Source organism: Eptesicus fuscus, chromosome 3 (genome assembly GCF_027574615.1).
Source record: "Eptesicus fuscus isolate TK198812 chromosome 3, DD_ASM_mEF_20220401, whole genome shotgun sequence".
NCBI classification, from domain to species: domain Eukaryota; kingdom Metazoa; phylum Chordata; class Mammalia; order Chiroptera; family Vespertilionidae; genus Eptesicus; species Eptesicus fuscus.
The window spans coordinates 42,211,824-42,226,253 of record NC_072475.1 but is presented as its reverse complement, the minus strand read 5'-3'; the positions used below and the strand labels follow the sequence as shown (position 1 = coordinate 42,226,253).

At 48.2% G+C, this 14,430-nt stretch overlaps 1 protein-coding gene and 1 pseudogene across 2 annotated transcripts in view; both read left to right on the top strand.

Annotated features, from left to right (window-relative positions):
* LOC129148560 (ATP-binding cassette sub-family C member 5-like) overlaps positions 1-14,430 on the top strand; it is a 157,716-nt gene that overhangs the window by 137,252 nt on the left and 6,034 nt on the right. For both annotated transcript variants that reach the window (XM_054713784.1, XM_054713787.1), the window contains 4 exons: positions 1,002-1,191; positions 4,428-4,587; positions 9,710-9,788; positions 10,799-10,912. In XM_054713784.1, coding sequence (XP_054569759.1) covers positions 1,002-1,191; positions 4,428-4,587; positions 9,710-9,788; positions 10,799-10,912 — 543 coding nt within the window. The remainder of the gene's footprint in view (positions 1-1,001; positions 1,192-4,427; positions 4,588-9,709; positions 9,789-10,798; positions 10,913-14,430) is intronic.
* On the top strand, positions 12,062-13,212 carry LOC129148561 (pre-B-cell leukemia transcription factor 2-like; annotated as a pseudogene).

The window sequence follows — 14,430 nt, the reverse complement described above, 5'->3', positions numbered from 1 at the left end:
TTTTAGAGACTAGTGGCCCAGTGCACAAATTTGTGCACATTGAAAGGAAATTAATTAGAAGAAATATTTTAATATTGCTATTCGCCCTTTCTCTATAATAGAAGTGTCAGAGGTGAAGTGTCAGAGGTACGTTGTGCCAATAGTTGGTCTTCAGACATATTCTGTTGATGACACCACTTTCTTTCAGCTTCAGAATGTCAACAAAAACAATCAAATTCACGATCGACAATGACAGCTCAAAACACACATGTGCGATTGGCGTCAGTGAGAGCTGTCTATGTATCGTGCATGCACAAGTCAACGTTTATTTTTAAATTGACAGTGCGCATCATATGTACTGGACGGTCAGGCCGACGTACGGTCGGTCACTTAGCCTTTTATATATATAGGAAGATAGGGAAGGAGAGAGAATGAGAGAGAGAGAGACATCGATGTAAGAGACACACTTACATCCTGCACACGCCCTGACCAGGGTCGGTGATCAAACTTGTAATCCAGGTACATGCCCTTGACCAGGAATGGAACCTGAGTCCCTTTGGTGCATGGGCTGACACTCCAACCACTGAGCGGCACCAGCCAGAGCTGATTACATGTTCAATAAATGTTGTTACCTTTCTTTGGATTTAAGCCAGTGGTTTCCAAATGGCAGAGTCCTATTTTGAGTGTAATATTTTCAAAGAATTCCAATAAAAACTGCAGGGTTGAAGAGGAATAGAAGTGCTCATGGCCGCACCCTTGGCCTCCAAGGCAGTTTTGTGGAAGAATTCCTTAAGACAGGAGGCAGTTTGAAAGGAGGCTGCTGCATAATAGTAGCCACTGCAGAATTAGCAGCCATGGTACTCTGTCCCTATCTAAGCATTTACGCCAAGGGATCTTTCACAGCAAGGGGCCAGGGCTACCACTGCTCCTGTGTGGCGGCTCTGGTTGTCCTGGTTTAACTTCTCTATGACAGAACCCCCGGAATCTGGGCCAATCTGACCTGGCCACTTCTGTCTCCCCAGACTCTCTCTTTGGAAGCACCTGCCAGAATTAAGAACAAGGCTCCCCCGCCTGATTGGCCCCAGGAAGGAGAGGTGACCTTTGAGAACGTGGAGATGAGGTACCAAGAAAATCTGCCTCTGGTCCTAAAGAAAGTGTCCTTCACCATCAAACCCAAGGAGAAGATTGGCATTGTGGGGCGGACGGGGTCAGGTAAGGACCCTGTCGGAGTTAAGTTTGTTGCCCATGTGTATTGCTTATTGACTATCACTCGCATCCCTTCAGACCAGGTCCCCAGTACATGCGTGATTAGTGTCTCAGGTCTCACTGAAACCACTTCTCTAGTATTATTTTCAACCCTGCCTTTCTAACACTTTGTGTTTTTTCCAGTCATAAAAGTACACATTCTCACTGTGGAACACGTGGAACATATGGCAAATTACAAAGGGGAAACGCACCCAGAACTCCACGGCGCGGGGATAATTCCTGTTAACATCTTAGTGGCTATCTTCCAGGTGTTTTCTATCAACAGATATGTTTACAAAAATGAGGTCATTTTACACTCACTGTTTCATGGCCTGCTTTCAAAGCCAGCAAATATTTTCCATGTCAGTTCCTGCTCCCGGCGCGATTTCTATGCAGCATGACATGAAATCCTGTTTCATGGGTCTCCGCCGTTTCTATTGCATAAGCTCGAGTCGTGGGCACTGAGGTGGCTGCCAGGGTTGACTGTTCGAAGAGCCTGCAGTGGATGTCTTCCTTCTGTGACGTCACGTGTTCGCGGTCTCTGTGATGTATGGCCCGGGTGGCCCCATGGATATCAGAGGCTAACCCAGCTCTGAACAAGGAGCCTCTGTCCCTTTGAAGACAGAAATGCGTTTCTTGTTCTGACATCAGTTGCAAAGAACTAGAGAATAGGCCTTCCTTTTGGGCATTTTACCTCACTCATGCTTAGAAGTGCATTGACCTGGGTTTCTAGGGTCAAGACTTCAGTAATTTGTGTCTTGTCTCCCTTCACCCTGTTTGCCCTTGTATAGGGGTCTCTCTGAGGCAGTTCTCATAAGCTTTCTGGGCTCCATGTTCCTTTTCATCAAAATTCTCCTAGCTTTTTTTTCTTGCCATTAAAAAACAAACAACATACACAAAAAAACACCTGGCATCTTTTCTGGCCAATTTACTTTAAAGAACCTGCCAGGAAGAAAAGCAAAAGTCATTTCCTGCTCCCGGTTTGAAGGAATTACTTCATGTCAAACCAAGAAGGTGTTTTGCACTGGCAAGAGCATGCTCAGCCAGGGAGGGCGGCTACCCACGGCTCTCACTCTGCTCTCCCCCTCGGACTCCCTGGGGTGTCCTGCTCTCCCAAGAGCTCTGACTGGTGTGCCTTCTGTGATTTCCCTTTCACACGAGTAAAACAGACCGAAAATTTCATCAAGACTTGAGTAAACCATAAGTAGTGACAGAGAGAAATAAACAGGAAAAATAAAATCATCATAAATAGCCTGACTTACAAAGTCTAGACTCTAATCCCAGTTTGCTTCTTCCAAGGCTCCTAGACTCTGGCCCTGCTGTGGTGGTGAGGACTTTGTTGCCTTTTTTACCAGCACATTCTGTCAGCGATTCAAAGGACTATAGTCTCCCAGTCCAGGTGCTCCAAACCGAGGCATCTTTTATTAAGATGGAACAACTTAACCTATTATTTGAGCCCCATTCCTTTCTTAGTTTGGATCTTAAACTGCTGCCTTGGCACTGAGGGAGAGTCTTCCCCCCCCTCCCCCCGCCCCACTTCCTGGGTAAGGGGCCACTCACCAGACCCCCCCAATCCTAAATACAGCCAGACACTTTTAGGAGGAGAAGCCCTCCTTAACATCTGTCCTGCTACATGAGCTTGGGTTCCCAACTCATTTCTGGTAGATGGAACGGAGGAGTCCTGCCTTAGGAAGGTGGGCATTCCTCTAGGTTCCCATTAGGGAACAATATTGACAGCAGAGATGTGGCTGCAGACTCGGCCAAGGCAGGATAGTTGTACCCTCGGTGACCACTGAGTAGATAAAGTCATGAGGCTCTCGTGAGAGGTCTTTCAGAGCGTGGAGACAGGAAGAGGGTGGGCAGTGTGGTTTAACAGCTGAAATCCTGTAGTTCTCAATCTAAACCAAGGGCCTGAGCTGCAAGAAAGTAGATAGACAACACTGTGTCAGGCTATTTTGGGGGTGTAGGGGGCATTAGATAGAGCTTTTTAATGTTTATATGTTTTGACAGAGTAGTTTCAATTCTGAGAATCTATCCCAAGGAAGTCATCCTATCCTATCCTATATAATAAAAGGCTAATATGCAAATTGCCCCCTTGACCAGGAGTTCGACCAGGGGGCGGGGCCAGCTAGCCAACCACCCACGGCCCCTTCCCTGGCCAGCCTTCTGCATCCCCTCCCTCTGGCCAACCGGGATGGGCCGGCTAGACCCACCTGTGCATGAATTCGTGCACCAGGTCTCTAGTAACGTTATAATAATACGTTTTAAATAAACTACACATCCCACATTAGAGGGCTAGATGAGTTAGAATGTGTCCACAGGATGGAGTGTATTGCAGCCATCAAATTTTTATCCTGGCAAGTTAATAATATGGTTGAATGCTCGTTATGTTATGTTCAGTGGGAAAATCCATTACAACATCATGTCTCTGGTACGCTCTACTCTGAGAAAAAGACTAAAAGGAAATGTGTCATAAATAACAGTAGTGATTATGAGAGATTGATGTTATCTTCTTGTATTACTTACATAACTTAACATGAAGATTCCAGTAAGAACAGCTGTTCTGCTTATCACAGTGACAATGCACTCATTGTTTTAGCCCCCAAAGCTGCTTTTCTGCCACAGTTCCCTGTCTGAGCAGAGTCACCTCCAGCCGCTCATTGGCTCAGTCCAAAGCCTCCTTCCCACGTGTGTTTACCACATAGCTTCTTCCATCCCCCAGCTGTTGCTACAGCGATGGAAGGCCTTGTCTTTTCTCTCTCAGCTACGTCAAAAGGACAAAAGAGAGGGCGCATCTTGTCCTCTGGTTTGCCCTAGCTCCTTGCCATGAGACCGCTGTTCTCCTCATTTTGCTGAGAAGCATTAAACACTGTGCACCTGTTCCTAAGGTGAAAAGGAGGCATTTTTCCATTTTACTCTCATGAGAGTGTAATGGTCCTGCCCATTCCTTCTCGGACTGAGCTGTGTGATTTAAATGTATATGCTTAGTAGTTCAGGAAAATTCATCGGGTTTTCTGTTTGGTGGTGGGTGTGTGTGTGTGTGTGTGTGTGTTCCTGTTTCTGGCTATCATTTTATAATTTCCTGAGTTAATCAGTTGCAATAATGACTGCATAAAAACGGAAAAGTAGATGATTTTGCCCTGAGAATAAACCAGTTTCGTAAGTTGCTAATGAGCTACTCTTCTGCACGTCTCACTCATCAGGGAAGTCCTCCCTGGGGATAGCCCTCTTCCGCCTGGTGGAGTTGTCTGGAGGCTGCATCAAGATTGACGGAGTGAGAATCTGTGACATTGGCCTTGCTGACCTCCGAAGCAAACTCTCCATCATTCCTCAAGAGCCAGTGCTGTTCAGTGGCACTGTCAGGTGAGGACCTGAGCGCCCATGTGTTTGTGCCTCATTTCAAGGCCAGGTGGGCCTGTCAGAGCCTCCATCTGGGACTGAGATCTAGTGACCTCCCAGTCTAGTGCTTTTCCCACTACAAAGGGCACCTCAGTAACACAACGGGGCTCGGAGGCCTGCAGCATGCTGGTGGGGAAGTCAGAGAGATTTCGGCTCAGATCTTTCCCTGCCACTTTGGACAAGCTACTTGACCACTCCTAAACTTGTTTCCTCATCCGTGAAATGGGGATGTTATTAAGACCTGTTATTGTCAAGAGTGAATCAGTTCATACAAATTATACAAGCACAGCCGAAACCGGTTTGGCTCAGTGGATGGAGCGTCGGCCTGCGGACTGGAAGGTCCCGGGTTCGATTCCGGTCAAGGGCACGTACCTTGGTTGTGGGCACAACCCCGGTGGGGGGCGTGCAGGAGGCAGCTGATCGATGTTTCTCTCTCATCGATGTTTCTAACTCTCTCTCTCCCTTCCTCTCTGTAAAAAATCAATAAAAAATATATTTAAAAAAATTATACAAGCACAGAGCCTAGCAAACAATGGACATTCAATAACGTTAGAACCATTATCGTCCTCGTCACCATCTTCCTCTGTCCTCCATGCTCTCTTCTCCTCAGTGCACTCCAAGTCGCAATTCTAATGATGGTCTCCAGGCATTATTACTACTCATGTTTTTCCATTTTCCAGTATTTTTCCCACCTGTAATGCTCTGGAATGATGCCTCCCTCTCTCTCTTGCAATCTGCCAGCATGCCAAAGATAAAATTCTTCTTGACCTGTTAAAATCATAAGAAGGAAATATATTGAATCCCATTTTGCTTCCTTATAATTTATCCTACCTTTAGCCTTAAGCTTTGACTCCTAAAAACAATGGGTTTCCATTATTTGTGTCTATTCCTATTCATGTTGCTTCTCTTTCTAAATAAAACGGTTTTAACTATATAAGCAACCCAGATAGGACTTTACTTTTTTTTAAAATACATTTTTATTGATTACAGAGAGGAAGGGAGAGGGAGCGAGAGATAGAAACATCAATGATGAGAGAGAATCATTGATCAGCTGCCTCCTGCACGCCCCCTACTGGAGATCGAGCCCACAACCCAGGCATGTGCCCTTGAACAGGAATCGAACGAGGGACCTTTCAGTCCACAGGCCGACACTCTATCCATTGAGCCAAACCAGCACTTCTTTTTTTTTTTTTTAATCACTCAGGAAGTAATATTACTATTTCCTCTTTAATTTGAGCAGTTTTCAAAAAAGAAAAAAAAAATGGTACTAATCTAATTTCAAGTAACCCAGGGCAGTGTTCACACTAGTCTGAATGGCATTTGAACTCATTCAGGGAGGTTTGGTAGATAAACTGAATTCTCACCTACTTTCATGTAGGGTCAACACTCCCGGGTGCGTTTATTTTGGCATTTCTCTAGAACACGAATGAATTTGGACAGTATAGACTGGATCTGTTGATCCAGTCATTCCCTTTGGGTACTGAGATAACAAGGTCAAATAAGCAATGTCAGAAGAGAATTAGAATTTATTGAAGATTCAGATCTAAAATTAAGAAATTGGGAGCTATTGCCAAACCTGCTCTTCCTTCCTATAGACCTCTCTATTTTTAACGCTACAGGAGCACCTTTGCGAATAAAATTGGCCTTACAATTTTAAGCTCAGGACAAAACCATATTTTTCTTAATTTTTTAATCATCATTTGGAAGAGCGTTAGGATATAAGGCATGTTAAACTTCAGACTTCCCTTGAATGTGCTGGCACCGAGAGGCCTGTGTTCACTTGAGAATTTTATAGCCCTTCACATGGGTCTGAAACCAGGGGCTTCTAGCATTCATGGTAAAGAACTGACCTGCTGGCTGTGCAGCTGTTGTTTGTAGAACATGGTGGAAGCACAGCTTTTGTGGGAGTCGGGGCCATTTGTTATCAGCTCCAGAGACTTGTTGCTTCTGGTTAAACAAGCTCAGTAGTTGGTGTGCTAATGCCCTGAGTTCAGTTACTGAGCTCAGAGTGCTGCTTCTGGCATCAGCTGTGCAAACTTAGGAAATCGTAAGTTTCATTTCTGCCATCTGTAATTTTGGCTTTGTTTTTTTCTTTTTTAAATAAATTTTTATTGATCTCAGAGAGGAAGAGAGAGAGAGAAACATCAATGATGAGAGAGAATCACTGACCTGCCGCCTCCTGCACCCCAACACTGGGGACCGAGCCTGCAACCTGGGCATGTGCTCTGGCCGGGAATTGAACTGTGACCTGGTTCATAGGTCGATGCTCAACCACTGAGCCATGCTGGTCAGGCTGTAATTTTTTGCTTTTTAAATCAGTGATAGACACTGAGAACATATAAAATCCTAGAACTTCTATCCTCCTTTGATCTCTCAGGTTTCTTATAATTCCAAAATAAAACATTCAGCTTTTGCAGCTCTTTTGCTTTTCTTAGGAAATTAGAAAGCCTATGCAATGAGTTTCCCGGAGCAAGGGAAGGATGGTTAGCTGTTTCCTCAGCTTCCTCCTAGAGACTCCGAATTTGGAGACTGTATCTCCACCACCATTAACCAGCATTATGGGTGAGAACATCTCCTTGAGATACCAACATGCAGTTAAAACATATAAGGAATGCTTAGAGGGGCCGGCCACTGTGGCTCTTGTTTCTCTTTTTTCCTTTTGGCTGTCTTAGTCCCTGTGGAACCGGTAAGGACTTGTTTTATAAAAAGACAATTTCACAGTTTTAGATTATCAACAGATCACCTCTCCTTTAATTAAGAGTGCTCTTCCTAGCTAGCATCCCTGTAGAGATCAGTCTTCCCCATCCAGACCATTCAAAGGTAGATTTTATCAGAACGATTTCTGGTCCTGGTGTTCAAGATCCTGGGATGATTGTGTCCCTGGGAAATTGCATTGAATAAATGGGTTAGAAACCACCAATATTGGAGCCAAGGTATCTAATGTGTCCACATGGACCTTGGCAATTTAACAGCTGCCAGTTATTGAGTATCCACCATGTTCTAGGCACTGTACATATACTCTAAACCTACCAAGCCATTTTGCTATGTCCCTATTATACAGAAGAGAAAACTGAGGAGTAATTTATCCAAAGCCACGCAGATGGTAGGAGGCAGAGCAAGGATTGACCCCAGTCTGTTTGGATTCTCTGTGTGTACACACTCCCCCTCCACGAACTGCTCTTTGCCTCTGTTATTACTGAAAATACTTAAAAGTTGTGACAGCCTGGCTTGGTGGGGTTTGAGCATCAACCTATGAACCAGGAGGTTCAATACCTGGTCAGGGCACATGGGTAGGTTGTGGGCTCGATCTTCAGTGTGGGGTGTGCCAGGAGGCAGCCAATCAAAGATTCTCATCGGTGATGTTTTTATCTCTCCCTCTCTCTTCCTCTTTGAGATCAATAAAAATATATATTTTTAAAAGTAGTGATATATTAATACCTCTTATTAGGAGTCGAATAATGATAGGAATAAATTTTTTTATTTATACAAGAAATACTAGATGGTGTACATGGGATACAACAGTGAACAAGATCCAGACAGGGATCCTGTGCGGTGGGCAGAGAGACAAAGGAACAGGGTGATGGGTGCCATAAGGGTGAGCATAGAGACACCTCATCCAGGCTTGAAGGCTCAGGAGACACTTCCTAAAGGTAGCATCTGAGCTGAGACCTGAAGGACAAGAAGGAATCATCGCCCAGAAGTAAAACCACAGTAATAATAGCTGTCACACACACAGTGCCCACCCTGCAGCAGGTACTCCCGCAAGTGCTTTACACACATGAAACGTGGTGGACACACGTAGTCCTCACAACAGCCTTTTGAGGAGGTGGTCTTTTATCCTGTCTTGCACACGAGGAACTAGGATGTGGAGTAGTGAGGCTGACTTGGCCAAGCACACACAGTTGTGATTGATAGACATTGTATAGGAATCGGGCAGTCTGGCTCCAGAGTCCTTGCTTTCACCAGTGTCTCTCCAGTACAAGGGTGAGGACAGGTGAGCATGTTGCAAGCGGAGGGAGGGCACCTGTGCAAAGGGCCCCGGGCACCGAGAGCAGGGTCGGGCAGAGCCTCCCAGAGACAGCCCAGAGGCCACGGACGCGGACGCGGAGTGCGTCTGCCATCTCCGCTCAAGTAGTGCTCCTCTGTGATGTGAGCCTGCTTGCGTTTGCATGCCTGGAATTAGTGACCCTAGACATGGACACAAGCATGGCACAGAGCTGAGGTTCTCCCAAAGATTTCCCCATACGCCAAGCAAGATTTATGAGCAAAGCAAATTGTAACCTAATCCCTTTCTGATGACTAGACTTACAAAACTTCATGTTGAGATTGAGACAAGACTCCCCCCATCGGTGTAACATCCCATTTCCACCAAATACCTGTTCCACCCCTACTCTACCCTCATCCTCATGACAGAGAGCTTTTTGTCCCGTCTTTAACATTTCCAACAGTGCCTAGTCCTATTTCGATATCCGTGATTTCCATGCGGCAGATCCTGTGGGGACAGTAAACAGGAATAGCCCCCAAGCTGGTTTCCTGAACCAGAAGAAAGGAAGTCCTTCCTCTTTGGTGGCCCTTTCCTCTCCCTCACTCCCTCTGCCTTCCGCTAGATCGGGCAGGCTGGCTCGTTTTCCAGGTCAGCTAGCTGTCAGGTCCCTGCTCTCCCCCTGGAGCATAGGAAGAAAGAGCATTTCCCTGTGCGTGTAGGGAGATGTATTTTAACATGTATGTGCTAGGAAAAAATCTAGCATATATGCCAACACACTAACACCTTTTGTTTCTACAGATCTGACTAGAGATGATTAAAACATGCGTTGCTTTGTGTTTTGTGATTTGCATGTCTAAATTTCTTAATTTTTCTCTATAACTTATATAAGTAAAAATAACATTTCATAAAGAAGAAATTCTGTTCTCAGAGGTCGTCAGCATCAGCATCCACCGCTGGCTGCTTAGGGGATAAGCCGTCTGTGACCTTAGGGGCTTTAAGGCCGTTTCCCGTGCTTGTTTAGACTTTTCCCCACAGCCTCTCAGTGTGGCTGTGCACATGAAGGATCCCTGAGACATTCATTCCTCTTGCGTTTCTCTCTAGATCAAACTTGGATCCCTTCAGCCAGTACACGGAAGACCAGATTTGGGACGCCCTGGAGAGGACACACATGAAAGAATGTGTAAGTAAAGAATCACAGGCGAGCGATGCTGTGGGCACTGCCCAGCCTGCCCGGCGGCCTCCGTCCAGCCTGGTCTGTCCTCCACCTCCAGCGTATCTGTGGAGGAACACTTTGAGCAGGACTTCCCAGACATTCCAGAAAGGGCGTAAAGGTTGATATTTCTGACCTCCACCTCCTCCCTCTACCCCCACGCCCATGAGCATATTACCCTTTTTACCACCCGTTGACTGAAGACATGTCAATGACAACTACTCAGAATTCAGTCATGCTTTTACATTAATTTCTATTTTATTCATCATAACAGTACAACAGGCTTTTGAAGTATCTTTCTATGTGCAAGAGATATCTCATTTATTGAGTCTGCAGAAAGCATGCAGTCGGCTCGTGGATTCACAGATCTCTGCGGGGTGCTCGGCAGGCCCCTCTAGGGGCCACAGTCTACAGGTGGATATCCCTCACCTGGAGGAGGGTGTCCGTGCCTCTGCTTAAGTCAAACTCAGGATCCCTTGCCCTAACTCAACTAGATCAGCTCTGCTTAATCTCTTTTAGGTTGAGCTTTCTCAAATAATTTCATTTGAAGACTAGGTTGCATAGCTTACAAAAAGAGAAGTTTGACAGCCATGGGCCTAGAGCTTTAGACTTGAGAAAATCAGCAGTTTTATTTTCCCCTTTTCCTATTGCACGACCATATTTTTCAGTGGCTCAAAAATTAGGACCACTGTCTGCCAGGATTTGGGGACATGAAAATATTGGAACTTCTGGGACATTTTGAGAGTAGGAGACTAACAGAATAGTATATTTGAAATAGGGGGTTCTAGAAAACCTGGGTCCTGATCACGTGACCATCACACCAGTACCTTCTTTCTAGGTGAGCCAGGTTCTCAGCTAGTATTCCTTCTTCTGTTCCAGAATAATTTACCTTTGCTACTGGATTTTTGACAAAAGTTAGGGTGTTTTTCCCCCTCACTTTACTTTTTGACCCTTCTCATTTCTACTTTCTTTCTTCCTAGATTGCTCAGCTACCTCTGAAACTTGAATCTGAAGTGCTGGAGAATGGGGAGAACTTCTCAGTGGGGGAACGCCAGCTCTTATGCATAGCAAGAGCCTTGCTCCGTCACTGCAAGGTGCGGCGGTTTGGTGGGAGCTGGGGAAGGGGAGGAGCACCCTTCCCTGTGGCACGTGGTCTGAAGGTGTTCTTGGCTCCCAGCCCAGAGGCCCTTTTAAGAGAATGCCAGAGGTGTTTCTGGATTAACCTTGACACAATTTGGGTATATGGGTGGGTTGTTTGTTTGTTTCTTAATATGTTTTTATTGATTTCAGAGAAGAGAGGGAGAAATAGAAACATCAATGATGAGAGAGAATCATAAATAATCCTATATAATAAGAGAGGAATATGCTAATTATCCATTACACCCTAACATCATGACCGGATCAGCAGCCTGTGTCCCCGCCCTCTGCTCGGGCAGCTGCAAGGCCCGGGGTAGGATAGGATAGGATGCGATAGGAGGGGATAAGAAAGGAGAGGGAGAGGAAGGCAGGCCGGCATGCAGACAGGTCTAGAGAAGAAACAGAAATACAGAAAGAGAACAAGCCGGCCAGGGGCAGGACGCAGGTGGCACGGAGCGGGGAGCCCCGCCCAGACATGGGAGGAGGGCGGTGGCCCCGATGCGGGCCATTGGCGGGTCCCCTGACGGAGGGGTGGACAGTCAAGGCCTTCCGGGCCGCGCTGGCCTTGGCCACCCTCACTGGGCCGGGCATCCTGGGCAGGGAATGGGAGCAGGACGGTGGCGGGGAGGCCAGGGAAGGGGGGCGGGGGCAGCGAACACCTGGCCGGGGCTGAGCCCTGGGCTGGGGATTAACGCGCCCCCCCCCCCCTCAACGGAAGCTTTACGGAGGAAAGGAGGGCCCCTCCCTCTCGCTCACACACACCTCATGGGCCTCCTCTCTCTCTGGCTCCATTTTCTCCACCGCTGGGGGGCCGGAGTCTCCTGTGGGAGGCCCCCCGGAACCTCAGATCTTCCTTCAGAGCCAGGTGAGCCCCTGGGAGAGCCAGGAGATGGAGAGACGGGCGGGGCAGAGGGAGCAGTTTGGGGACAAGTAACCAGGTGGGGGAGGGGTGGAACAGGGAGGGAGCCTCAGTGCCCCCCCCCCACTATGGACGAGCGGCTGCAGGGGCCTGGGGCTAGTGGGTGGGGAGCCTGGGGGCCCTGGCGAGCCTCCCAGCAGGGGGTGGGGGGGTCCTGGGAGGCTGAGGGAAGCAAGACATCTGGGACATTCTGCAGCAGATAATGACCATCACGGACCAGAGCCTGGACGAGGCCCAGGCCACGAAACACGCCCTAAACTGCCACCGAATGAAGCCCGCGCTCTTTAGCGTCCTGTGTGAAATCAAGGAGAAGACCAGCCTCAGCATCCGAAGCTCCCAGGAGAAGGAGCCAGTGGACCCCCAGCTTATGCGCTTGGACGACATGCTTCTGGCAGAAGGTGTGGCTGAGCCTGAGAAAGAGAGTCGGGGGTGCTCAGTGGCAGCAGCTGCAGCTGCAGCAGCTTCCGGGGCGGCGTGTCCCCTGACTACTGCATCGAACACTCGGACTATCGCAGCAAACTTGCCCAGATTCGCCATATCTGCCACTCGGAGCTGGAGAAGTATGTGCAGGCGTGTAACAAGTTCACGACCCACGTCATGAACCTGCTGAGGGAGAAGAGCCGCACGAGGCCCGTGGCACCCAAGGAGATGGAGCGGATGGTGAGCGTCATCCACCATAAGTCCAGCGCCATCAGATGCAGCTCAAGCAGAGCACCTGCGAGGCCGTCATGATCCTGCGCTCCCGGTTCCTGGATGCCAGACGGAAACACCGGAACTTCAGCAAACAGGCCACCGAGGTCCTAAATGGGTATTTCTATTCCCACCTGAGTAACCCATATCCCAGTGAGGAGGCTAAGGAGGAGCTCGCCAAGAAGTGCGAGATCACCGTCTCTCAGGTTTCCAAATGGTTTGGCAACAAGCGGATTCGCTATAAGAAAAATATCGTAAAGTTTCAAGAGGAGGCAAATATCTATGCCGTCAAGACCACAGTGTCTGTCACCCAGGGGGGCCACAGCCGCACCAGCTCCCCGATACCCCCTTCCTCCACAGGCTCTGGCAGCTCTTTCAATCTTTCAGGATCCGGAGACATGTTTCTGGGGATGCCTGGGCTCAACGGAAATTCCTACCATGCTTCCCAGGTGGAATCACTCTGACGCTCGATGGGCCCAGGGGGCTACGGAGATAACCTCAGGGAGGCCAGATGTGCAGCCCTTGGGAAATGAGGGCAAACGGCGGCTGGCAGGAGGCTTTGACCCCATCCTCAGTGACGTCCCCAACAGAAGGACCAGGGAGAGTTCATTCTGACACTTCCAACTGATCTCACCCCTCAGGGCCACAGGGTGGGGGCTCATGAGGTGACTCTTAACAGGAGGACAAAGACCTCCAGAGGACAAGCCCCAGACACAGGAGAAGCACAGATGGAGAAGGGCAAATGGGGTCGCCCTACCCCAGCCGACTCAGTGCTGGGGTTGCTGACTACATGGCAAGAAGAGGGTCCCCTAAGGGGAAGGTGGGGTCTGTCTCCCCCTTTTTTCCTTCTTTTCAATCTTTTGCTCTCCCCATTTCTTACACAGAAACACACCAGAACCCTATCTTTCAGATCCTCTCTCTCAAAGACACATACACAACTATTCCGTTTCTTCCTCTCATAGATACATACACAACTATTGTTTCTCTATAGACATATATACATTCTCTCTCTCAGACACATATACAACTATTCTCTCTCTCTCTCTCTCTCTCTCTCTCTCTCTCTCTCTCTCTCTCTCTCTCTCTGCTTTCATTCATTCTCTCTCCCCCATTCCTTATCTGCTCTGGGATCTGTGGAGACGCCAGCCTTGCCCTACCTACCAGAGATGCCAAAAATGGGGACACAACATATGGATAGATGACCTAGCCACGCCTCCGGGCCTCCCACCTCTCCCCTCCAGAGGGCTTTATTACCTCATATGCAGCTCATCCTAAACCAATAGAATTGCTCGGTGAAAAAAAAAAAAAAAAGGAAAGGAGGGAGGGAAGAACTTTATAAAGAAGTCAGTAGAGAAGATGGCGGCATAAGGTAAACACCTAATTGTTGCCTGCCACAACAATTTTGAAACTACAACTGGAAAACAGAGCGCACACCGTCCAGAACCACCGGAAAGCAGGCAGAGTGGAAACCCTACAATTAGAGAAAAAAGAGAGGGGGACGCTGAGCCTCAGGAGCTGTGGAGGTGCGGAGATCCGTAAGCGCGGAAAGGGCGGGCGGCTGAATACGCGGCAGGCTTGCTCGCAGCGCGCGGAGAGGGAGGGCAGCAGACGCTGCGTGGCTAGCTTTCTCGTTTGGGAGAAAAACAACCTCCCGACTGCACTGAAATCCAGCTGCGGTCGGGGAGAAACTGGTCTGTTTGGCAGCGGGGGAGGCTCGAAAGCTGCCTTCTCTCAGAGGCGCGCAGCCATTGATTAGGGCACGGAGAAACCGGCCCTCTTAGGGCGGAGCAGACGGGAAACCAAAGCTTGTCTGTGCCACCCTGAGACTCCGCCCTATCCAAGCTGAGCACAGCCCTCCCAGTGACT